We start from the raw sequence: 27,150 nt of genomic DNA, 5'->3' as shown, positions 1-27,150 counted from the left end.
ACCTGTGCTATGCCATTATTTCGAACTACATTTCGACGCTGTAATTTCTGTTTCGTCAAAACGCGGTTCTACAAAACTGCAGCCTAATGTAATTCTTTATGTCAAAATGCTAGGTCCTTGAGGAATCCTTGCATGATGATATTACCTGTCAACAATTTCCCGCTCGATTCTGCTCGATGTTTTGACAGATCCGGGCTAAAAATTTTAGCTTTCTAACTTAAGGTATCATAGACCCCTATAATAGTTCTTTATTTGAACTTACAAACGAGACTGGCCTACGCGTCCAGTGCTGTAGCCAGACGGGACGCGTGGCAGTTTTTCTTTCTACTACCTATACGTTTAATAGTTTCAAGAGATACGTAGTATCTCACGAATATTATAATAATTTATATTAAATCTTATCTTACGTATACTAACTTAACTTACATCAATTATTTCATATTGCTACCTAACTTACATAGGTAGGTTACATATATTTGTATATATATCCCCTCAAATCAGCTGTGGAGAATGAAACAGGCCACGTGGAAGAGAGAGAGAGAAGAACCGCCGATATCAAAATATGTATATATTTTTTTCAATTTTTACCTTGCAAATACGGCAACGTCACATTTCTTTTGAAGCGTGTTCATTTTAGCCCCGTTCTGTTCTGAAAGGGGGGCTAAAGTCGGGGCTAGAACGGGGCCCCATTCTAGGCTCGTCTTTAGTATCGACTCTGCCCGTTTTGTCTGCTTGGGTAATGCGCAATTTTGTCATTTTTGAATCTGTATGTGCTTGAATGATGCGCGGAAGATTGCAAATATGCGCGTTTATTTTGTGCAGTGCAATATGCAAACGAGTGTTATGATTTATAGCGATTATGTGCTGACCATTTCATAGCATTAACGTGTGGTGATAGTTTTATCCCTTCACTTCGTGCCTGCTTCGGCAAGCGCATTATATAGCACACACTAAAATTTTTTTACGGCAGTTCAATAAAACTTTACTGAATTTTTTTCAGCTGAAAATTCAGTAATCGTTTCAGTACAGGTAATTTTACTGTATCTTACAGTAAAGTCGTAATTGACAGCTCGTTTACTGAAAGTGTGGCAAAGTGAGTACTGATTATTCAGTAATGTTTTGCGTGTCAAAAATGACAGTTGGTTTGATGAATTTTCAGTAAAAACCATTTCGTTTTACTGAATAGTTTGGATGTTGGTTTTACTGAAAAGCCAGCAAGTTTTATTACTGATGTAATTTTTGTTTTTATTCCATCACCTTAACGGTAGTTGAAGGCTCTTTAACATTGATCCAAATTAATCCAATCGTCACCGTTGTGCTTGCGTGCAGTTGGGAACATCTGCACGAAATCCATGTTGATCTGAGTGATTTATACAATATTAGAATGAAGATTATAGTTAGATTATAGACGTACAAGTCCGTCAACAAAGTGTTAAGCTTTTTTTTTTTTGCTCGGTTTGAACGGCCTGGCCGTATCAAGACTTATTTTACCACGTAGCAGGATAGTCAGTCCATGCTACGGGGGGACGGTCCGGATGGGATTTGAACCCGGTCGGCAGGCGTGTGGACGGGCGCCGTTTTTCACATGCACCACCGGGCCGCCCCTAAAATATTAAGCTTGTTTACCTGAAGATTTACTCACAGGATAACTCCTGCAGGTCAAGGTTTTCACTGTTTTTGAGCGAAAGCAGGATACACCTGTTTCCAGCTACGTACGAATATCGTGCCATCTGTCTTGAACCGCATGCCGTCTGCTTCAAATCGCGTGCCATCACCTTCGAAAGCGTGCCACTACAGTTAAATCGTGTGCCACTCGTGTGCCAAATTCGAACGTATTTGACAGCTCGAGCAGAGGCATTGCGGCACCAAAACAAAACAAACACTTTTGCTAAATGATTCGCAAATATTGCATTTTTTTAATCGGTTTTCGATAGCTAAACGAATAAACTATGGATTAATTACATTTTTTGACAACAATTTTCATCAAACGACTAAAAAATAGGCTTATTGTCAACAAACATGCATCCAAGTAGCTGTCAAATTCGAACGTAGTGGCACAAGATTTGACCGTAGTAGCACGCTTTCGAAGGTGATGGCACGCGATTTGAAGCAGAAGGCATGCGGTTTAAGGCAGATGGCACGATATTCGAACGTAGCTGGAAACAGGTGTAATTTGCAGGTCGACATCCATTTCGTAACTTTGAAGTCACTATTGAACACCATTTACCATTTGCTATTGAACACCAAAACCATTTCACGCTAAAAACATGCATGCTACTTGACTTTTTTGACTTTGGAACTTTTGACAGATGATTTTTGACAGATGGATGGAAAGATTTTGATGCTTTTTCAGTAAAAATAGCTGAATTTCAGTGAAATGTGACATATCCCACATATAATTACTGATCTGCAGTAAAAAACGAAATACTGGAAGGCATCCAGCAAAAGAGTGACATTAAAGCTGAAAATCAGCAAAAAGAACTACAGCCTCAATTATCATACACAAATTGTAAAGACAAGTTGTCAAAAACGGAAGATTTGTATTATGACAGTCAAGTTTGTGGTCTGTTGGAAAAATTAAATTTAACGAAAGCAAGGCTTACAAACAAGCAGGCTAGATTTGCATCCTTATACACAAACGGAAAGCCGAAACTCTCAAACAACTTTCCGTCAGCTTTTTCTCACGTAAGGTGCCAATTTCGGAGCGCGTGGCATACTTTTGTTGCATTTTAGTACATAAACTATTGGAATAAGCCACTATTTTTGTAAAAACATTAATTTATGAATAATTTTTCATGCTTTCGCTCAAAATAATGAATATGTTTAGGAACAACAAAGAGCATCGCATATCCATTTGTCCTCTGACAATTCCCAAAAACTTACCAAACGCCGCGGAGATAGAAAAAAACACGGCATTGAACATGTTAAATATTTTTTGCACAAATATTTCGCATACTTAACACGCGCTCGCGTGATAAGTGGCAAAGGATCAGAAATAATTCAAAGGAGTCGTATTTGTTATGCCAGATCTTCCGTTGTATCACTTACGTAGCAGGAGAAAATTATTTCAATGTTTTCATCAATTATTTTATACACAATCTTTTCTCAAGCTAAGAGTAATGGGAGTTGTTATCGGTTTTTTGTTGTCATTTTGAACAGTTTCACACATCCATCGTTGCTTTGATACAGCTTTAACGAAAGAAAAAAATTGACGAATCTTGTCTTGTCACAAGAATGGTTTCATAATACAAATCTTTTTTCCGTTTGTCTTGGCTCACTTGACTTGAGACATTTCCGTTTGTGTATGAAAATCGATGTATATTACTGAACAGCTTTCAGTAAAAAATATTACTGAAGCAAACTTAGAAAATTTGCTGTGTAGTGACGAAAAAAAAACTGTCGGTACATGTTGTGGAAACTTCTTGTCTTTTTTACTCACAGTTGAATACAGTTGGTGTTGTGTTCTGTGTGTGAAATAGTGATCATTGTTCCGGTTGATGATGTACCGTACGATCAACAAGCCGAAAATTAGTTTGTGCATTTATTTTGACGATACATAGGCGCCGGTCTCGCTTGTGCGTGCTGTGGATATAGAGGGCTTTCTACAAAGTTAGTTGTGGATGTGGGCAGTGCGTGAGAATTGAGGTAGTGAAATCGGAATCTACAAGTACGCTCTTAAAAAAGATATATTTTTGTAATACGATTTATTCACATATCGTTCAAGACATCTTTTATACTTCGTATGAATGGATTGAGTACGCTTAAAACGCGATTAAAACTAAAATATTCAATTACAACAATTTACATAGATTTTAATTAAGCTAAAATTTACACTGATAAAATAAAATTTAGAGAATATTCAAAAGTTCACAGATAAAGATTAAATTCCCCATGCGTAGATTATATGACCCGTGAAATTTAGATTATCTTTTGTGTATCTGTAGATTTTTTTGTGTAGATTTGTGTATCTCGAATTCGCGAGAAAATCGAGTATGGTGTAACTCGAGAAATGACTGTATATTAATTATACGATTCAAAAATCATCATTTTTGAGTCAGCCTCATTAACTTTTACACCCCTATCGAAGACAAGGCATGCTAAACGTCAGAACCTATCGAGGGGCCAACATCGATCAACGATCCCTATTAGGTTGTTCTATTGATATGTTCTTTATAGTGTTGCGTCTTCGCAACAGACACCTTTCTTTCCACGACTTTTACCAATCGACACGGCACAGTTTCTTTTAACGCTATTTATTTGTCACGGGTGTATCGAGGGTTAAAAAAATCACTGTGCTTCTGATGCGCGTTCTGATCGAAAAAAGTGCGTATCCCGCTTCGACCCACACTTTTATCCTCGCTAGCGCCGGTCGTCAACCCATCTCCCGGTCATCGCTCCAACGCTGTTTCGGGCTCCTTCGGGATCAGCAGCTATCCACAGCAACTGATGCAGCAGCTATCCAGTGCTGGCAGTGCTACTTCGACAGACAACTGAATGGAGCAGGAGATGCCGAATCAGGCGCAGGAAGCAGCGGAGAGCAGTACTTCGGCAGCCAGCATGATGATGACGAATTGCCCCCATCATCCTTGGACGAAGTCATCAGTGCCATGAACAACTGCAATACAACGAGTCAGCTGGCAGCGATGGTCTGCTGACCGAGCTGTTCAAGTGGGGCCCGGAGACACCTGCCAGCACTATGCATCGGCTGATCGTAAGGATTTAGGGCCAGTGCACAAAAAGAGCGACAGGCTGGACTATGCTAACTTCCAAGCCATCACAGTCCTGAGGTTTGTGTCCAGGATAAGTGTCAGCACGTTCTTTTTAGTGCGCGCTCCAATTAAAGCTGAAAACTGTGTGTAGAATTGTGAAAAACGTACTGAAAACAGTAAAGGTGCTTGGCAACGAGCTGACAAAAACAGCTTGTCAACTGCAAAAAATATTTTTTCCCGTGGCCGTGTACACATTTGCACACTATGACAAACAACCCATGATTGACAGAATCTTCATTATCTTCAACGTACACGAAAATTCAACGCGATGTTAAAGTAATTTTGGTTTTTAATTAATTAATTAATTAAGATGGTCTGCATCCTTGTAGGGATGAAATACAGTTAACTTAACGAATGAGGATACCGCAATGGTCAGCAATTCACGATATACGATCTTTAAAGCACGCTTGTTTACATTTTGAGCGAACGTCAAAATTTGTCAACTTTTTGTCACTATTCTTGTCAACATTTTGTCTTGGATTTTCCCGAAAATAAAATTTTGTCAAAAGCTGAAAAAAGTGACTAAAGCTCCGTTTTCACAATTTTTTCACCTTTTTGTCAGCTCTCGTTGCCCACCACCTTAATCACTACATGTTTTGGGCGTATACTTGACAATGCTGGTGAAAACCGTGTAAAAACGGACACTTTAGGTGCTTTTATTAGTGAAGGAAACTCTCCCATACATTTTGTATGGGGAGATAAAAGCAGCGAAAAGAAGGACTAATTTCACATTAAAGAGGCTGAAAGTTAGTAACATAGTTCAGTGGACGGTGCTCCTTCGACTCAGTGCAGAGACGGTGCATTAGGTCGTGTTTTATACAGGAACTGAACGTGCGAAAATAATGCCAAGCCAACGGGAGCAGAGTGCACTGCGTGAGGCAGCTGCACGGGATGAGGCAAACCGCCCGTGCGACGAGAGCCTCAGGGATCGGGATGCCATGAATGAATTGCTGGCCCGAATGCTGGGGGGAAATGGAGACACCAATTATCAGCAATTGGATTCGTCGTTTCCACAGCAACAATATCGGCCCCACACGTGTTATTATGCCGTGCTGGCTGAGGACGAGGATCGTACAACATATGCGGAAGTGGTGAGCCGTAAGTCTCGCAACCGGGCGGGAAACAAGGCGGTTCAAGACGTGAGACAACGTGGGGCGCATCATCAGCAGCAGCAGCCACGACAGCAGCTTCAGCAGCAACAAAAGCGTCAGCCGCCCATGGCACAGCAACGGCAACGTGAGCAACAACAGCAGCAACACCGGTCGAAACGGCGAGTGGTTCGTTTCGATCGCATAGATATTGCTCCGGCAGATGGGGTAACCTGGACGCAGGTCTACCTAAAGCTCGCGCGGACATCGGGATGGGTCGCCGCACCGGACTTGGCCATCTCAGTGTGCCCATCAAACGGTCGGCAAATAGTGTGGAGTTGGCTCACCGCATCCAGGAAGTACTTGCAGAGGAAGGAGTGACCCGAATGGTGACTGAGATGGGAGCGATTTTGATTACACACGTGGATGTCCTCGCTACCGAAGATGATATCAAGAAGGTGGTTGAGACCAAGCTCGGACAGGACTCCGGAATTACTATCGTCGATATGTGCGAGCTGAATGATGGCACAAAGCGTGCTCGTGTTCGTCTCCCGTTGGCCAAGGCGCAGACGCTCTATGGGCAGAAGTTGATGCTCTGCCATTGTGCCAAAGCGTCCAATCGGGCAACAACGTTGTCTTCGTTGCCTCGAAATGGAGCAGTTTGCTCGAGAGTGTCGAAGCCTGGTCATCGGTCATCCCAGTTGTAGTTTTCAGTTGTCGGTGCAGTGCCATGTGTAATGCAGCCTCTGCGGGTCTTGCAGGCCAACCTGGGTGGTGGAGGTGTCGCTCAGGACTTTGCATTGCAAACGGCTCGCACGGAGAAAATGGATGTGTTGCTGTTTTCGGAGATATACCGTCCACCAGACAACAACGAGAATTGGGCGAAAGACTCATCGGGAATAGTTGCGATAGTAGCCACCGGGATCAACCCCATCCAGTTGGTGTGGAACAGTCCAGCGCCAGGGATGGTGGCTGCTCGGATCGGGGGAGTAGTATGCGTGAGCTGTTACGCTCCCCCGCGACTTTCTTCGGACGAGTTCAACCGATTCTTAGAGGCTATGGAATTGGAAGCCTACTCCCACCCTCTAGTAGTGGTTGCGGGCGATTTCAACGCCGCGCACGACGAATGTTGAAGTGCGAGAAACAACAGGCACGGGGAAAAGCTGTATAGCACCCTCCAGCCGCTGGGACTCCGAGTACTAAACCAGGGCTATCGTGGATGTGTCGTTTGTTAGCACATCCATTGCGCGTCCGGACACGTGGGCTGTGGCTTGTGACACATCGATGCGGTTCTACTCGGCATCCGATCACCGATACATTCTCTTCACCGTCGGCCCGCCCACCCCGCAGCAGCAGAGAGACCATCGGCAACAGTAGAAGCGTGGTCGTCAGCAGCGGCAAGCGTCGTTTTCACATCACGCTTGTTGGAGGTGGAAGACCAACCAGTTTACAGCTGAGGCATTCCGAGTCGCTCTTACGGCGGCAGGATTCTCGCAACGTGCGGTCTGACATGAGGGAATGGTCGATGCTATGTTGGAGGCATGCGATGAAACGATGGCGCGGGTCACTACGTCGCACCTTGACCCATCGTGACCTATTTTGGTGGACTCCATAGCTGACACGTACGCGAAATGAGTGTGCGGTCGCACTTGTCCGGATGCGAGAAACGGTGGATCTGCAGGAGCGCAGCCTTGCAGGATAACAGCACCGCATTGCGAAGCGGACTATGGAGAAGGCCATTCGGACTAGTTCGACTTGCGGAGGAGAATGAGTTTGGGACGGGCTATTTCCGACTCATTAGCCTGTTAACGGGCCGGAGTACTCAGAGGTGAAAACGGCGATCAGTGAGTACCCGGAGATTTTCTGCCGCTTGTACCAGGACTGCCTCGATCGCGGCGTATTCCCGTCGCAATGGAAGAGGCAGCGCCTGGTAGTGCTGCCAAAGCCTGGCAAACCTCCTGGGGAAAGTTCCTCATACCGGCCGTTGTGTATGCTGGATGCACTCGGCAACGTTTTGGAACGCCTGATCCTTAACCGGCTGAACGCGTACCTAGAAGAACCGCATGCACCGTGGCTTTCGGAGGAGCAGTACGGCTTTCGCCGGGGGAGATCCACCATTAACGCGAAACAACCAGTGGTCGAGGCTGAGAAGAAGGCCATGTCCTTCCATCGGACCAACCTGCATGACAACCGCTGCCTGGTGGTGGTGGCCTTGGATATACGCAATGCATTTTACTCCGCACCTTGGCAGTCCATCGCCGACGCATTGCGCAAGAAGGGTGTGCCGCCACCGCTGCGTAGGATTTTGCGTAGTTACTTCGAGGACTGGCGGTTGGTGATCAAGACCAGCGAAGGCCCTGTCGAGAAGCACATTAGCACGGTAGTTACACAGGGATCTATTTTGGTTCCCACTCTGTGGAATGTGCTCTACGATGGGCTTCTCAGTATACCGCTGCCGATTGCGGCCGAGGTGATCGCGTATGCCGACGATCTAATTGTTCTGGTGCCAGAACTGACACCACAGGCGGCAGCAGCAGCGGCAGAGGTTGCAGTTGGATCCGTCAATGACTGGCTGTCCCCGCACCGTCTTTCATTGGCACCGGAGAAGACGGAGATGATGCTGATCTCCAGCCTCAAGCGTCCACCAACAGATAGCATCAGTGTCGGCAGGGTGGTTGTGCGATCCTCGAGCTCCATCCGCTATCTTGGAGTGCGGTTGCATGAGCATCTCTCTTAGCTGCCGCATGTCCATCAGGCTGCGGAGATTGCCATGAAGGTCGCAGAGGCTGTAATGCGTCTCTTGCCCAACCATGGCGGACGGAGATCGTCGCGAGCCCGGCTGCTGGCGGCCGTAGCGAACTCTATCCTTCGCTATGGGGCTCCAGTATGGTCGGAAGGCTTGGAGAGACAACAATGTCGCAGGTTTGTTTGTCGAGTACAGCGAAAAATGGCGATTCGTGTTAGTAGGGCAACAAGAGGGGAGACGGCAGTGTTGTAGGCCGGTCTCCTTCCCATCTGTTAGTTGATAGAGGAAGATAGTCAAGTCTATCGTCGACTGTATCAGGAGGACCGCACCGAAACCGCCAATGAGGTGCGACGATCAGAGCGCGATCAGACATACCAGCTAGCGACGAGGCCGGCCGGAACACTCGCTGGACGCACCTAGTCTTACCGGATGTGAGGGCGTGGCATTCTAGGAAGCATGGAGACGTGACGTTCCAGTTGTCGTAGGTATTGTCTGGTCACGGATTTTTCCGTGCCTACCTGTTTGACATGAACTTCAGGTCGTCCTCGGAATGCTCATGGTGTTCTGGCGTTGACGAGACTGCGGAGCATGTTATGTTCGACTGTCCACGGTTTGCTGCTGTCCGTGGGGAAGTGTTGGGTGACGGAATGCCTGACGCAGTCACGCCTGACAACATTCAGTCTCTGCCTGCCCCAGAGCCCTGAACGGTGGAGCCGGATAACGGATGAGCTTCAAACGCTGAGAGAAATATGCTGACAGATGGAATGCAGCAAGGCGTCTCCAGCGAGCGAGAGCACAACACGAGCAGCGAAGTGGGCGGCCATCTTCACCTCCTCCATCACCAACGACGACTGCACGTCGTGCAGTAAACCGTGAGCGTTCCATGGGAGCGAGATGAGGGCTGGGTTACAACAAGTAATAATATCATTATTGTAATTTGAAGCTCAATAAACCCCCATCATTGTTTAAAAAAAGCCATCACAGTCCTAAATGCTGCCCATAAGATCCTGTCCCGAATATTCTTCTGCAGACTTGCGCCACTTGCCACAGATTTCGTCAAGCTACCATGCTGGCTTTGTTAGAGGCAAATCGACCTGGTGAATCGGAGCCGTCCAGAAAAATAAAAAAAACTGGTTACAACAGGTACATAATTAGATCCAAAATTCCAAAAACAACCTGGTTGAAAAGTAAACAGGTACACTATGGATTTCAAGGCGACGACCATGTGTAAAGTAAACAGGCATTTGTATCTGGTAAAATGCGTGAGAGTTAAAAACGGTAAAAACGAAACTTACGGTTGTTGTAAATAACAACGCGTCGTTGTGTGCAGGATGACCGGTCCAGATTATAGCAAATTAGGATAATTCTCATCACAATATGAGCCTAAGTCGAAACACTGTGAGGAGTCGACATAATGGTCGATACAGTATAAATACAGTATAAAGATAATTGGAATGAGAAAATAGAAAAGGCAATTTTGCACGAAGAGTGCAGAATGCACACAGTTTCCACACATACATATAAGTGTTTATTACTGAATGTTAGGTAAACGGTTTAACTTCGCATGTTAAAATGGTTTATAATTTAATGATAGGTTAAGGATAGCTCGACTGTATATTTGTTTGGGTAAAGATTGTTTGACAGTTTGTGCCGTTACAACATTTGCGTTGTTCCAAAAGTAGCGTTTACTTATACACAACCTTCATACAACTGCACAGATAATCTTACAAATTACACCAGCTAAATCTGTTGTTGCAATGCTTCTTAAGTCTGCGTATTAAGTTAGTGGGGTCTATGATACCTTCCACTAGTTTTTTTATATGGATTTTTTTTATTTTGATTTTATGAAAAATAATAAAAATTTTTACTTGTGCCATGCCAATTATTGTAAATGTATGTATGAATCAGATAAATTCGTGCGTTTGTTATGCTTTGTTATTCGGTTATTTCAAACATTTTTTCAGATAAATAAAAAAAGCTTAACGATTTGTATGAGTTTTGTCCCATCCATTATATAGGATTATTATTAGTTTAATTTAAACATTACATACAAAATCAATGTACATCTCATTCGCAATATGTATCGATGTACAAACACACTCTTCATAGATAATTTGATTTATCCATAATTATAATTTGTTATCTTTGTAATAAACATTTAATCAGATTATAAAAAATTAGATAATTATATTTCAAATTAAAGCTATATTTCGAAGCTTTAATTTCTGTTTCCTTAAAACGCGGTTTTACAAAACTGCAGCCTAATGTCATTCTTTATGTCAAAATGCTATGTCCTTGAGGAATCCTTACAATCTTCAGCATTCTTCAGTTGCAAACACTTTAACCATTTGCACACGGTGGATTCACGGTCTCCAAACTGTTTGTATGGTGTTTCCACAGTGTTCGCGAAGTCGAAATCCTTTGCCTGATTTAGCATGATTGAGCTCATGTAGCTCATTTCTCCGATCTTTCAAAGAAGCAGACGTAACATAATTCCACAATTCAAAATCTTCGCGTCATCGGGGAACAAACCTTCGTACCTGCAATTTTCTTCTTTTACTTTCATTACCGAAAGCTTGCTGTTCCTTGCGTAAGCATTTCTTGTTGGTGCTTGAAAATTATATTTTGTTGGGTTCATTTAGGAATTCTCGTCACCACTGTTGTTTTTCGTATTAGTAATGTTACAAAAGAACGAGCCACCTCCGCATTCAATTTTTATAGTTAATTCTCACGAAAAAATGTACTTTCCATTACACTTTATTGACCAAAAATTTCTGTCCTACGGCGTTTCCGTTTGGCACAGGTAATTCAATTTTTTGACGTTACGGAGGTGTCTCGTCACTACGTCAAACATTTGCATAAGCAGCATTTGCAACGTAAGCACCACACTGTCCCAACAATTAGATTCAATACTGCTCCAGATATGCTATTGATTGAAGACACTCAAACGTCTGGTTCATAGCTCATCCTATGGATGAGAAGGATCCATAGCTAATCCTTCATTATTTGTTATTTTATTAGTTGAATTCAACGGACCGTATGTGGCCCCGTGAACCGTTTTGTTGCATTTTTTACATTAATTGCGTTAGATGAACTTTTATGTTGTATAACATTTAACAAATAATGGGCCGCACTTCACGTATACAATTCAGAAACACAAATCGCGATAAGTCAGGTTCGAAACGATCACAAACGGCGTTGAATTCACGACACATAACGAGGAACCGATCAGAGGAGCTAAACCGAGTATGACGCTCCCCTACGTCAAGTAGTGTTCTAGCACGGAGCGATTTTGCCGGGGCGTAAATGTCAATTGCGGAGAGCAACGCCGGCGAATCGATACGATTGTTAAGTAGTCCTGCGACGAAAAGACTTTGCGCGTTACAATTCCGCTGTTTCAGCGACTGCAGGCCAAGTAACGCGCAGCGTCCACTGTAGTCAACCTCGATGCTCCAGCAACGCAGCGCAAACCGTGTAAATTTGCGCTAGATTGACTCCAGGCGCGCCAGCGAGCGTGCAGATGTGGGCAACCACACCACGGATGCGTATTCCACCACCGACCGAACTAAGGAGCAATACAGCATCTTTATGGCAACCGGGTCGGTTATGTCGCGCGCAAGCTTTTTTAGGATGCCAACTACCTTATTGCCCTTAGTGACGACGTGCTCAAGCTGGTCATGGAAGCTCAGCTTCTCGTCAAAGAGCACTCCTAGATCCCTAACACAGCTTTTACGGTCAAGGTCTGTACCGTTTAAAGTACACGTGCGAATAAGGGGATTTCGCTTCCTGGCGAACGAAACGACAACGCACTTCTCGACGCATAACTGCAAACCATTCGTACAGCACCAGGACTGGAACGCACACAGGATGTCCTGAAGACGCTGTTGATCTTCCTGGCAGCGTATTGGTTGGAACAATTTCGCATCATCCGCGTAAAGCAGGTGGTGCAGCTATATTTTCCGAGCAATGTTGCGAGCAAAACATACACGCGGAAGCTCCGGGACCGAGCGAGATGGTGCCTGTTTGTTGTGAAAAAGGTTCCGGTGAAAAATCGTGCACAAATCGGACTGGCGTGATCTTCCTCACGATTTATGTTAGGTAATGAGTGTGACGAATTAAATGGCGAATAAATTGATATCTTTAAGGTATTGGTAAATGGCCCGCAAACTTCATGCGCAAACTTAAATTATTGAAAAGTTTACGTCAAAAAGATTTCGGTTCGTTTAGCCGCGTGAATTTCACATAAACGCCCAAAATTTTATGTTGACGCAAACTTACTGTCATTTCTTTGCATAAACATTTTGCCGAACATATTAAAGGCACTTTAGGTAATTTTTTGAGTTTTTCGATTGAATTAAACTACAATGGAGAATATATGGTAGTTTTCCTTAAACATTATTGATCATAAATGTAATGTCGTGTTTTCCGGGAGTTTTCAACCAACTGTCAAAATGTTTGCGGATGACGATTTCAGCTCGACAAGCTAAAATTCTTTTTGACGTAAAGTTTGCAGCTTTCTCTGTTTTTAACCGCAAACTTTTTGACTTTGACTTTGACTTTGAGCAAAACGGACTACTGCGATTTGTGTATGGATTTGTGCCATTCCCAATTGACATTGTACGAAAATAAACGCAATAATTTATGAAAAAATAATGGAAAGTGCTAGAAAAATGCTCGATTCGTTGACCACCTGGTTGCGATGATCACATTTTGTCTTTGACATTCTATCGACGCTGGTGTCAGCCATCGGACGTGTCTGTGCTGCTGTTGTTTTTACAAGTGTTATCTCAAGCTTTGGATTCCAAGTACTGTTGCGAACAAAACAAAACATCCGGATGGTGCCTCAATGAAGCGGCATGTTTTTCTCTGCCTTCATTCCTTGGCGTCACGCGTTCTGTGTGTGGTATGTTCCGGTCAAAATCGTACATAAAAGCCAAACTACACGTATCGGACGCAAGCGGCGGTTGCTATAAAATCCGCTCGGTCCGCTGTCAAATCCCATACAAAATCGGCCCACTGAGATCCGATAAGTGTAGTTTAAAAAGTGGCTTACTTGAAATATTTTACAAAGCAATAAATTTCTTGATAAACATTGCTTTGATGGATTGTACCAGCTGCTCAATTTTTGACGATATAAATAAAATAGTTCTTGCTGGTACGGGTCCCCCAAGTAAATGTACACCAGTAAAGCCCATACCGAAGTATTTATCGTGATACATTTAGGAAAATAGTGGATTTGCAGTTCATCATAGTGATGGGTTCTCGGAGTCGCACCCACGGCTCCGAACCGCTTCCGAGCATAGCAACTCCGGCTCCGATTCCGGCTAGGTTAAAACCACGATTCCGCCGGGAGCCGTCCGGAGCCGTCCGGAACCGTCCGGAACCGTCCGGAGCCGCCTAGGCGGCAGCCGGAGCCGTCGGAATCGTTGGAGCCGTTCGGAACCGTCCGGAACCGTTCGGAGCCGTCCGGAACCGTCCGGAACCGTCCGGAGCCGTCCGTTATTGCTAGCGCTTTATTTATTTATTTATTTTTCAATAAAGATTGCTTTATTTTTTTTAATTTTAACCATCTATATACATATATTAAATTCTCGTGTCGCGGTGTTAGTGTGCAATCTCCTCTTAAACGGCTGAACCGATTTGTATGAAATTTTCGCTGAACGTTCGTTAGGTATGAGAATAGGTTTACCGCTACTTTTCGTTTCGCTAGGTGGCTTCTGGCCATTATTATGAGTTCTTTTCTGTTTTTCCTACGAGTTATCAAGTAGGCATAGCCATTTTTTCAACACGAATAACTACTGAAACAAAAAAGTTCTAACGAATAAATAAATCAAAGTAGGTACACATGACGATTTATTTGTGTAATGTTATTCATTGAAGCGTAAAGTGAATGATAAATAAGTAAAAAGCAAGTGTGCGAATAATTAAAAAAAACTAAAATGCTATTTAGTGATTAGCGGCTAGGTGGTACATGTGGAATCGGCGCCTTACACGGAAGGACCTGGTCCCAATCGTAAAGGAAAGCCAGAAATTTCTCCTGAAGTAGCAGAAAAGAAGAAGAAGAGCCACAAAAAAATGAGAAAAATTGCTTTGATTTGGAATATCATTTGGATTAAGAATGGCAATAATTTAAGAATTTTCAAATAATCAACGATATTCTCTAATCGCCACTCTAATACTACCAGACGAATCAAGATTGAACACTCAAAATGTTTGCTTTAATTACAAAAGGCATGTTTAAGAGCAAAGCTAGGTTTGCCGGGTAAGCTAGTATTATATAAAATTTGCTGATAGTGCAATAATCTAGGTTATATCATTGTCAACTAGCGGCTCCGACGGCTCCGGACGGCTCCGGACGGCTCCGGACGGCTCCGGGCGGTTCCGAATTCGGAGTACTGCACCTACCTTCCGGAACCGCTTCCAAAATTTATGGAGTCATTCGGAAGCGATTCCGTTTTTTTGTCGAATTTACCCATCACTAGTTCATCAGCGAATGACAGCGGGCCGTCCGATGACGCTCGGCCCGACTAGAATCGATTGTATGCGAAACGCGTTTGCAAAAATTTTATACAGGGTAGCCACTCAAATCAGGATTTTGGATTCCCGGTTTTTTCCCGGTTTTCTCCCGGTTTTTTTCCAAGTTTTTCCCGGTTTTTGGCGGTTCACTACACTTATTTTCTCGGTTGTAAATAAACATTGCGCGGTACATTAATGCCGAAGTTCTTTATCATATAAAACTTAACCCAATTTTATGCAAATGGCTACTTGGGTAGACAAACCAATTTCGATTACTCAATTCTCCTTAGGTCGCCAGAAATTAGGCTCATTTGTTGTAAACCACAATCGGATTTATCTGCAAATTTAGAGGCCTGTAACTTGTTACTACGTGATTCAATTTCGATGCATTGTTCTAATAAAATTTAAATAAACTGTTCTATTTTCAAGTTAGTACAAGCCGCCGCCGTCCTGTTTTGGTGTTTCAAAGATGACACCATTTTTTTTTTGAAAAAATAAATGGGAATGTAGCAACAACGGACATTTTAAGAAGATTAGTCAAAACTTTTTAAATTCAAAATTAAACATAACAATATCCTTAATAACATAATATATCAATATAATATAATAGGTATAACAATATACTTTGATTGTGCTGGTTATCTATGAATTTAATTTATTATGATGCTCCTAAACACCGTATTAATATCCATAAACTGTTAATCCGGGGCGGTCCGGTGGTGCACGTGATAAACGGCGCCAGTCCACACGGCAGGACCGGGTTCAAATCCCATCCGGATCGTTCCCCCGTAGTAAGGACTGACTATCCGGCTACGTGGTAAAATAAGTCTAGTAAGCCAGAAATGGCCGGCGTGACCTAGGTGTGACAGCTGTGTATGGTCGTTAAGCCAAGAAGAAGAAGAAACTGTTAATTAAAAGTCAATGTTTCACGTGATGCTTATTTGTCAAGTTGAACTAAATGGACAGAGCTATGGGCTAAATTAACCGAGCTATGGAACAAAATGGGCATTAGTATTCATACAACATAAGTGGACTAGCGACACAAGGTGCTGATAGGATTTATGATCTTGGCGTCCTATTAGATGACAAGCTTACTTTTCGAAATCACTATGAAAACATAATAAGTAAGACCGATAGGACTTTTGATTTAGTTCGTAAAATGACTAGCTAATTAAATGATCCTGTTTGTATAAAAACTCTGTTTGTTAGTCTAGTCCCTCCTATCCTTCAGTTTGGATCTATTGTGGGGTGCCCATGTACCGAACGATGCATCAAAAGAATCGAAAAAATCCAAAGAGGTATGCCATAAAGTTGCTGACATGGATTAGGATTGGAAACATTAGAAAATCACCGTGAAAACGCCAAAATCATATTTATTGCAAAATTATTAAAAGGAAAAATAGACGCGCCTCAAAAAATAATAATCTATGTACAAAAAAAACGATTGCGGATGTGACTTAATTATTACATAAACTATTGACTTATGAAAACGGATGATATTGTTCTGCTACCAGGTGATAAAATGATTGCGACCGACAATAATACGTAGTTTTAATCAAAAATATGCAGAGTTTAACTTTAACCAATGCTTATCCAGGATGAGTGAGATTCTTCGTTTTCAAATCAGTTAGTGCATAAGTCATATCCGTTGTGAACCCAAAGTGGCGGACAAGATATAACGATAATAATAAACAGTATCAACAAAACATAAAATGTCAGAGCACTGGGGCATGGCTATGGGTCACAACAACAGCGCCTTCATAATGGTCACAGCTATTTCACAAGCGTCGTGAAATGTTTTCTCTTCGTATCTTTTGATGAACTATTCTAAATTGCACTCATCTAACGAAGCGCAGGCAGCTCGACGTGTACACATCATTCGTGGCTCCCAACGTAAGGAGCCAGAAAAAGAAAAGATGTGTGCTAGGAAGAACGTGTAGACACACCAAACTCGAATAATACACAAAAATTCATGGTGATTGAACTTACTCTTCAGCAATACGCCCAGGCCGTTCTGTTTGAATAAAAAAAACACTTCAAATTGTACACTTTGATGATAAATACGGTATTGCAAAAAATAAAATTTTCCCGGTTTTCCGGAGAAATTCCCGGTTATTTCCCGGTTTTTCCCGGTTTAAAAAAATTCCCGACTAATTCCCGGTTTTCCCGATTTCCCGGTTGAGTGGCCACCCTGTCTGTGGATAGAGCAAGAGAGACGAAAGGACATGCACCGGCGTTAGTCCGAATCCAGTTCTCTCCCTCCACGGTTCAAACCGGATCAAGTGTGCTGATTCATTCTTTTTATCAATTTTTTAGAATTTTTTGACAAATGATAGTTCCAAAGCTCACTCTCGGCTGTTTTGTAAATGCAATAGTGAAGCTCACAATTGCTTCACAATTTTTATAGGTATCAATAAAACCCTTACCAAATTTAAAAAATATAAGATATGATCTCAGCCAGCAGCTCTTAACGATAATATTAATAAATTCCTAAAACATATTTCAATACTTACCATATTATCTCGTTCTTCTTCTATGGAAGATATCAGTTTGCTAAATTGTTTTAAACTATCCGCTATAACTTGTTCATCATCGGTTTGCGTAGAGCCAATGCATTCAAAATTGAATTCTTTTAAACTTTTGGACAATGTTCGCTGCGCACGTGATAGACCTAAAACAAAAGATAAAGAAAAGAAAGTATAAAATAACTAAGTTGAGGCAAATTGGGAAATTGTGAAAAATAAATTTAATCTCCTTTCGCTAGTGCATTGAAATTTGATTAAAAGAATGCGAAATTTCGCACTGCGAATTGTCACAAACGATGGAGTTATGCTTCTTTGTGGATGCATGGAAAAATCCCGAAAGGATATGACAATGTAATACTGATAACTGCCTTCGATGAGACATAAAAAAACTGTATAACTGTAGAGTTTTGTCTTATCGGAGTCAACTCTTGTTCCTAACATCGTAACCGATCCCAACCCAAAATACCTCGACCTTTATCCCATTTGAAGGCACTCTAAGAACTCGCAAGGGCTGCAACTTAGGGCAATTGCTGTCTCTCTTTTATATAAAGGATGTATGCGCGCAACCCAAAAAAATGCTTGCCCAAAAAATTCTAATTTGGCAAACCAACATTATGAAGAGACTTTGGCCGAGAAGACTCTCGGCAACTCAGAAAGCATACAAATTTATGAGCTTTTTTGTCATAGTAGGTATCCTTACACCAGCAGCAAGAGGCATTTTTGTTTACTCGCTACGGAAGTCTATTCGAGGAGGACGCGAAGGAGTTGGACGATGCCGGTCGTGTACGATTGTTGCTGCGGATGCTAGGAATAGAGGAAAACGAGCAATATGTTTCATATATAGTACCGTCGGCATTGGCTGATTTTGATTTTGCATTGATTTTTGACTGTTGCCAAATTGAAGACGAGCTTAGCTCACCATGCTCCGAGATGGAAAGACATTATGGGTGCTTGAACCTAGTGCAAACGAAGCTGGAAAAATTTGTAGCGTGCTCGTGTCGCGTAAACAAGTCTGTGCTAGAATCGGAGCTGGCGTTTTAAGACGGAAAATGTTTGCTATTTGTGTGTGTACTTAGCGATGAGTGCTATGCAGATGTTCGTACTTGTTTAGTGAGCCGTGTAGAAGTTAAACGTGTGAGTAACCTCAGTCAAATGACTGAGTAATGCCTAGACTGCCTAGACTGAGTAACCTCAGTCAAATGACTGAGTAAAAGTCTAGAGGGCATAAATCATGCTTTATCAATGATTCATGATCCGATCAATGATCATGACATCAATGATAAATATCAAGAAGAAAACAGTAGCCGTAGTACGTGGTGAGCAGTCATAAACCATATTTCAAAACAGAAAATAACGCAAACCTGGAAAGGAAGTCGGGTTCACAACTTAAGTCTTAGTGTAGTGAAAGTGTAAGTGTAGAAAGTGTAGTGAAGACCATAATGCCTGAAAATGCCCACAATAGTCATAGATGCCGTCAATACCGTTAGTACGGACACATGCCGGGATTTTATAGTTCCGCGTTAGTATGGTCCACTGGTCGGAAGCAGAATAGCATTAAAATTGTGTGGATAAATAAAGCATCTGATTTTAAACGCGGACACGTAAATGTTATTGTAAATAAGATACCAACTCGAATGATGATCGATTCTGGAGCAGATATAACAATAATAGCCGGAATCGCCATGTAGTTAACAGATTTTAACAGTCGTTAAAAATTCATTTTGCATGAACCGAATTCATTTGTTAAACATTTCTGTTAGAATTAACGACTGTTAGAACATTTAACGACTAGTCGTCAAGGCCCATAAGAGACATGGGTAAAAATTTCGAGTAGTTGAATAAACGACTGTTAATTTGTATCGCGTACGCTCGTGACGATCGTTTATTTAACTACGTGTCAGACCCAGTCGTTAAAAGGCTAAAGTCTGAAACACGACCCCCCCCCCCCACTCACGGGCACTCATTTGAGTGACTTTTTTTCGTGCAGGGTGGTTCGAAATCGGTTGCGTGTTATTTTAATTATGTTTCGAGACACAGACACCTGAGGGCATGGCCGTCGAAGAAGAAAATGTAGCAATTGGTGCCATCTATCGACCACAGGTCAAAGATTGGCGATCCGTTGGAGCTTTCGCGAATAGCTCCGGCCACAGACATGGTAGCGATTAGTGGTGCATGGACGAAATGTAGCCACAAGTGCCCTCTAGCCATGGCCAGAAGAAAGTTTGGCGATATCTTGGATACCGGCGGAGCTATGGGGCAAAGTTGGGCCAAAAATGAAGAAAATTTTACGGTTTCACAAACAGCGTATGGAACTTGGTTCCTCGATGAATAAATCATTTTTCACTATGCGAAAACCTCCTTACAATTTAATAGTAATTGTAAAAAAAAATCAAATTCAGGCCACATTGCATAGTCTCCGAACCACCCTGTACGAAAAATTGACACGCAGATGAGTGACCGTGAGTGGGGGGGGTCGTGTTTCAGACTTTAGCCGCTATGACTACATACACTCGCTAAGCAAACTGACAGTAGTTTGCAAATTGCAAGAATTTTTGTGCGCTTTCCAGGTTTCTTGCAATTGCTTGCAATTTAATTCATTTCATAATTCATTATTGGAGCGTTTGAAGGTCGAAATCGCTGCAAAACGGCCCCATATGAAGAAGAAAAGTGTTGTTCCACCAAGACAACGCACCGTGCCACAAGTCATTGAGAACGATGGCAAAAATTCATGAATTGGGCTTCGAATTGCTTCCCCACCCACCGTATTCTCCAGATCTGGCCTCCAGCGACTTTTTCTTGTTCTCAGACCTCAAAAGGATGCTCGCAGGGAAAAAATTTGGCTGCAATGAAGAGGTGGTCGCCGAAACTGAGGCCTATTTTGAGGCAAAACCGAAGGAGTACTACCAAAATGGTATCAAAAAATTGGAAGGTCGTTATAATCGTTGTATCGCTCTTGAAGGGAACTATGTTGAATAATAAAAACGAATTTCGACAAAAAAATGTGTTTTTCTTTGTTAGACCGGGGGCTTATCAGCCAACCTGTTATGTTTTTGACAGATCTATCAAGTCACAACATCAATTAATTTCGGAGCGGCGCCAAATGTGTTTGTTCATATTGACCATGTCCAAGTTTGTGGAGCAGCGCGCATGTATCAAATTTTATTTGCGCAGTGAAACAAACGCTGCGGAAACATTGCGGATGTTACAAAAAGCCTTCGGGGAAGAATCTATGTCGAAAAAAAATGTGTACAAATGGTACAGTGATTTCAAAAATGGCCGTGAGAAAGTCGAAGACGAAGACCGTCCGGGGAGACCATCCACCTCGACTACGTCGTCCAAATCAAGCATTTGGTGGTCAACAATCGTCGGTTGACGATACGAGTAGTGTTGGGTCAAGAGCTCATCTTATTGAGCGCGCTCTCGCACAGCCCACAGGAAAAAGAGGTAGCTCCGCGCGGAGCGCTGGACACAGGACCTATTGTGCGATGAGCTCCCAGGAGCGAAGTTTCGCTCTTGATGGAGCGCTGTACAAAATAGCTATTGTGCGATGCGCTCCCAGGAACGAAATTTCGCTCTTCACGGAGCGCTGCACACAGGAGCGATTGTGCGATGCGCTCCCAGGAGCAAAGTTTCGCACCACAACGAGCGCTGCACGCAGGAGCAAAGTTTCGCACCACAACACGATGGAAACTTGCCGGGATGAAATAAAAAAAAAACCCCCACTTTCAACTAGTGGTAAACCAAACACGATTTTTTAATCTACAGGATTAAACTAAAAAAAATCCAGAAAATCAAGTCTCTAACTAATCTGTTTCGGAGAACGAGGCTTTTAAAGTCAAGATTGGTGAAAAAATGTATTAAAAAGTCATGTTTTTTTTGGAAGTGAATTGAAATTTAAATCAATGTGTGTATCATTTAAATCATTAAATACTGGATCGATTTTGATAGTTTTTTGTGATTTAGATAGGAAATTCAATATTGTTTATGTATATATCTTCGTGTTTCTGATTTGTGTAGAATTTAAGCTTAAATTTTCAAAATGTTTGCAAAAAGTCCGTGAAAAATATCATGTTTTTTTAAACATTGGCTTGAAACCATTCTGGAACTTTTGTCGAGGCGAAAGTACCATAATATGTACTTTCATGTGGCGAAGAGCTATTGTGCGAAAGTTTGCGAACGCGATTTTTATGACAGTTTTTTCAAATTAACGTTTTTTGAGAACGCGTACATAAAGTACTGGGCGTCCCCATCAGGCATTGATCTTAATACAGCGATTTAAGCAAAAAATATTCATCATTTCCTTTTGCTTCGTCTTTTCTTTTTCTTGAATTCTTGATATTTACTCAACCTGTACTCTATTTATAGTAGTGTTCTGTACTTTGTATTACACGCAGATACTTCTGTTCATGGCATGGTTACCTGTGCTTTTTGCAGTCGGTTGACAGTCAACAGGTGCACTTCTTCTACGTACCAGCCAGGACGCTGCGAGCTCGTGCTATGTTACCCCGTGCCTACATGCTTAACAATTGTCGCGTTTGCGAACGCGACAATCGTAGCACAGTTTTCCCAAAAAAAAATTGCGACTTCGGCGCGACTTCAAGATTGCTTAAGTTTTCTCGTGCAAGGTTTGTTTATGTTTTCAATCTGGCCAGTAGCGGGAAATTAATTTCGAATTTAAACTTTTAAATTCGATTTTAAATTTAAATTTAAATTCATTTAAACAAAGAAAATTATAATAAGTAGTAAATTTATTGTTTTGATGTAGTTGATGAGAAAGGCAAGTTTTTTAAGCCCAGTGACGATGTTTCAAAACAACGGACCATCAAGAAAGCTCGCCGGATGCTGTTGATTCCTGTGATACAAATAACGTATGCTGCTAACAGTACCGCAGATTTGTCCGTTTTATTTTCTTGTGTGTTTGACGCTGGAAAATCTTGTCATAATTTTTCCGGTAGTCAGAAGAAATTGTAACAAGATAAATAGATGAACGAAGATGTTTTTTTCCACCGCGTCATACGCCGGGCAAAATACAATCGGGATCGAATATTAGAAGTCGGATAGCAAAAATTAGAAGCAGCTTCGAGTAGCATAAAGGTAAAAATCTTCGAATCCGTGTAACCAAATTTGTCCTCCTTTTTTCTCATTTCCTGACTGTCACCGTACCATCGATATACAGGTATTCATAACCACGATTCCAACACAGCTTCCAAATTACCATCAATATACAGGTACTCACAACCACGATTCCAACACAGCTTCCAAAAGGGATCGCTGTGTACTATCTAATATTTTTTCTAATCAATTAATTTAATTAATTTATTAATTAATTTATCTAAGCTAATATTTATCTTGTTCAAGTAAGTTCAACATCTTCTTCTTCTTGGCTTAACGACCTTACAGGTCACGCCGGCCATTTCTGGCTTACTAGACATATTTTACCACGTAGCCGGATAGTCAGTCCTTGCTACGGGGGGACGGTCCGGATGGGATGTTCAACATACAAGTAATAAATTCATGAACAATGCAGCCATGCATTTGTCCACGATATGAGATTTTTTTTTAATTAACAATGATTCTTCTGCTTTAAAAATATTATTGATATTCACAATATTTATATACAACACGTACGTACTTTTAATAAATAAATAGCACTCGATTTTTTAATTTAATTTACAATATTTAATGACACACAAACGATTTAATTTTTAAATTTGTATTTGTTTACCTTGTTATTGCCATGTTTACCTTGTCATTACAGAAAACTGTCATGGCGTCAAGTCGCGCTTCGAATAGCGATTTTTCGCAAAAAATAGACGTATAGCGACTTTTCACAATTTTTTTATATGGAGTTTCGCAAAAATTTTCTGAATCGCATTCGCAAACGCGACAATTACTAAGCGTTTAGAGCCGGGGTTAGCCATCACGAATCTACCCCAATCGGACGTTTGGAATGAACTTCGGCATAAATTTCGACCTATATTTCGTATACCGAAACGTTTGGCGAAATTTGTTCCGGAAATCAGTCGATTTCGCCCAAACAGCGGATTTTTGCTGTCATCGTGCGAATGTCTAGCAAAAAGCTCAATTTCAAAATTAAAGCAAAAAAGCTTGTCACAGCCGTTGCCACAACACTTTTTTTCTATATGTGGCGGTCGATCGTCTTTTTTTTCTCTTGCTTGCTCCTGCTCATTCTAGTATTTGTTCGATTCGCGAGTTCTGTTCTGCGCTGGTGTGTCTTGCATCGCGTTCGTTCGTTCGTTCTGCCTGGGGCTTGTCGGTTTGTTTCGTTTTGACTAGTGGTATAGGATTAGACCGTACTATTATTTCATGGTTAGGGTATCCTCGCGCGATGTGCGCAAGGGTAAGTATGATAGTCATATACGGGAGTGATATTGCCAGCTCGCCCATGTGTGTTTTCTGCAAAGATAGTAATGGTAGGAAATATCGGGAATCGATCCCAGACTTACATTTGGAGGTGGTGTTTCAGGCGTCCGCGAACCGATGGTACCAACAATTTGGCGCCAAAAGGATTGATACGGACCAGGTTTTGTTCTACGTGCAGTGCCTCGAACGAAGTACCATCAGTTGTTCTGTTATGGTTCTATTGTTGGTGATGGTTCATGCGCGATGCATCAAAATGTTGTGCGCTGATCTGAGCGATAATGTTTTTTAGGTTGGTGTATTTTGTACGAGTGTTTTTATTTTTGAACATAGAATGGTGATCCTCGCACACGGACCGTTTTTACGTAGCTTTATTTTGAGGATTTTACAATGATATTTGTTGAATTATCTATGGGTTTGTTGTTAAAATAAACATACCTTTTTTCGTAGCCTTTCGTGACATCTAATATGCAAAGCCATACCAGAACATTCGTACAATCAATCGTACATATTCTTGGCTCTTGCTTGATACCGAATAGGTTCATTACAGATGTCGCGAAGTACGTTCATGTACAGATTGCTGTTAAATGTTTCATTGCGTTTCAATTTCTACACGCGCCTTTTATTTAAAGTATCTGAGCATCTTTCGCACGGCATCGATTGCTGGTAACAAGGGAACGATAGAGAATGTTCCATGTGTTACGTTCAGCTGTGTTGTGATATGTTTTGTGCTTAATATTAGTTTTCCAGGAAGTGTCGCTACGGTCGCATCCTACAGAAACAGTTTGGCTCACGGGCTTAGCTGGTGCAATGCAATGCAATGAGCAATTGAATGAAAGGATCGATAGCAAATGAAATGTTGTGATCAGCAACTCTGGCCGGCAAAGACAAGCATTAGAAGAATGCTTCGCGGAACACCGGCCACGCAATCGATTTGTATTAACGTTCTTCAGAACGCCTTGTTGCAAATAGTTTGCGCATTATTTCATCGGTTGATCATTTGACGATGGGTCTGAACAACAAGCCATGCATACATTCCTTAAGATAAAAATATCGTTTGAATTATTGGGATCACCATGCATATGCTTCCATTCATATGATACGACGTATACACATGATACAAATGTTGGGATAATTCTGCAGTGTGAGCATATGACGAACTAGTACTTTGGTGGCTCTTTATTTCACGGTCGTATAATCAAATCGGATTCCAACGCCCAAAACGTCTATTAGCTCACAACAAAATCGTGATAGCGTGAAAACAGTAACATAAAGAGGCTTCGATCATGTTTGCTGTTGTTTTATTTTTGTATGATGTCTTGGTGCATTCGCCTCTCATAATATGGACTAATAATTATGTTAATAATAATGATAAAAATTAGGAAAGCAAACGTACAGCGATTCATCAGCGATTCTGTATACGATCCCGCGAACAACTCGGGTAGCTTCGATTTGTTGTAAACCAATGCATTTGTTGGTGTTGTTGGTGTTTGGAGCAGTCTGACAACTGCACGGATTGTACACTTTTGTATCGACGGTAGAACGAGCGTGAGTACGAGCAAGAGGGCATAACCCAAGAGAAGCGAACGGCATGAGAAAACTCATCAGACACGACTCGAGCTTTCTGACCGACTCTCGCTCAGTGTAAGTGCGAGCAGGCACGGGATACTGTTTAGAGGGAGACATTCCGGCATTTGCTTTTGACAAGTCGAAACTTTTTGCTTGGGTACGGACCTCCTGCGGCTCCCGTGACCCGCTGGTTCGTATGTGTCGACTACTGAACACAGTGGGAGATTTTTATGAACCAGGCACTACAGCAGTCGAATTGGCCGCCCGTATTAGCGTCTTGCGTGTAATTAGCTGTAACCTTTAGTGTCACAGTTTGTTTTGCGTCAATCTGTCTATTTATTTAAAGAGTATGTCCAATAAGTTGCTGTGCGAAAGTTTTGTGAAATGTACTGTGCACGTTAATTAATTATGTACACATAATGTCCGCTTCAAGATCACTATCGAGTGGACTAAGCAGTCCGTCGGTAAAATAAATAAATAATAATAATAATTAAAAGTACTTGCCTTGAACAATCCATACTTTAGGGTAACACATAAGGCCGCGGTAGGGGTTTAAAAAAATGTGAAGGAGTTCCATATTAGGTATGATTCCTTTAGAATAATCTGTATCTGTACCGGGTAAAGAAAGGTAAACCGGCATCTTACAAGGCGCCATCATTTCTGATAACCATTTACTTGTATCAGCGTTAAGTCCTATCCGCCTTTCATTTGCGCCTTTCATGAGGAGCATAATAATTTGGCCTAATTTACTACCTCAAATTGTACGTTTTTGTCGGCCAATTGAAGTAGAATTTGTCAAGGAAACAAAAGAAAAAGTGTTAGTTATTTTAGCTTGTTAGATTAGCACAAAGTAGATCATGTGCTATTCCTGAATGCTAATGGGGCGGCGCGGTGGTGCATGTGATAAACGGCGCCGGTCCACACGGCATGACTGGGTTCAAATCCCATCCGGACCGTCCCCCTGTAGCAAGGACTGACTATCCGGCTACGTGGTAAAAATAAGTCTAGTAAGCCAAAAAGGGAAGGCATTTCGCCCGTAAGGTCGTTAAAAGCCAAGAAGAGAGAGAGAGAGAGAGAGCTAATCCTGAAAATTTTAACTTTGGAATTTCTCCGTTACATTGCTGGATGCGTTTTTAGAGTGTCTATTACATATAGGCTTGATTTCAAGAGATGGAACGTTACAAATTATTACAAACCGTTGTATTTGAATTGTAAACAACTGAATAATAATGACGTCATAATGAACGCTCTCTATTCATCTGATCCATTAATCTGTTTCTGATGAGTTAATCTGATAAATTTCGCTACTTAAAAGGTTGAAAATCAAGAACGACTCTGACTATCCAGATATTGTTAAAACGTTTTTTGGAGAATTTAAGGCTGTGTTAGATAAGTTGTGCAAATGATATCAATACCTTTGGTAATTGTCAGTCTTCATCCAATCAATACGATTGAACTATAATACCAGTGAATATCTTTAAATGTTGTTACAATCATGCTCATTCTCAGTAACAAACGGGAAACTTTCCGTCACCGTCTAACCAAACCGGTCATGG

At 41.8% G+C, this 27,150-nt stretch overlaps 2 protein-coding genes across 3 annotated transcripts in view; both read right to left on the bottom strand.

The window, feature by feature from the left end:
- Positions 1-27,150, bottom strand: part of LOC125767753 (nuclear pore complex protein Nup160 homolog) — a 76,497-nt gene that overhangs the window by 35,975 nt on the left and 13,372 nt on the right. The gene's annotated exons all lie outside the window — the stretch shown is intronic.
- LOC125767758 (rho GTPase-activating protein Graf) overlaps positions 1-27,150 on the bottom strand; it is a 54,383-nt gene that overhangs the window by 21,845 nt on the left and 5,388 nt on the right. For both annotated transcript variants that reach the window (XM_049434640.1, XM_049434638.1), the window contains exon 2: positions 17,633-17,790. In XM_049434640.1, the coding sequence (XP_049290597.1) occupies positions 17,633-17,790 (158 nt within the window). The remainder of the gene's footprint in view (positions 1-17,632; positions 17,791-27,150) is intronic.

This window comes from Anopheles funestus, chromosome 3RL, assembly GCF_943734845.2.
Source record: "Anopheles funestus chromosome 3RL, idAnoFuneDA-416_04, whole genome shotgun sequence".
Taxonomy (NCBI): domain Eukaryota; kingdom Metazoa; phylum Arthropoda; class Insecta; order Diptera; family Culicidae; genus Anopheles; species Anopheles funestus.
The sequence above is the reverse complement of the archived record's forward strand: the minus strand, read 5'-3'. Positions and strand labels throughout refer to the sequence as shown.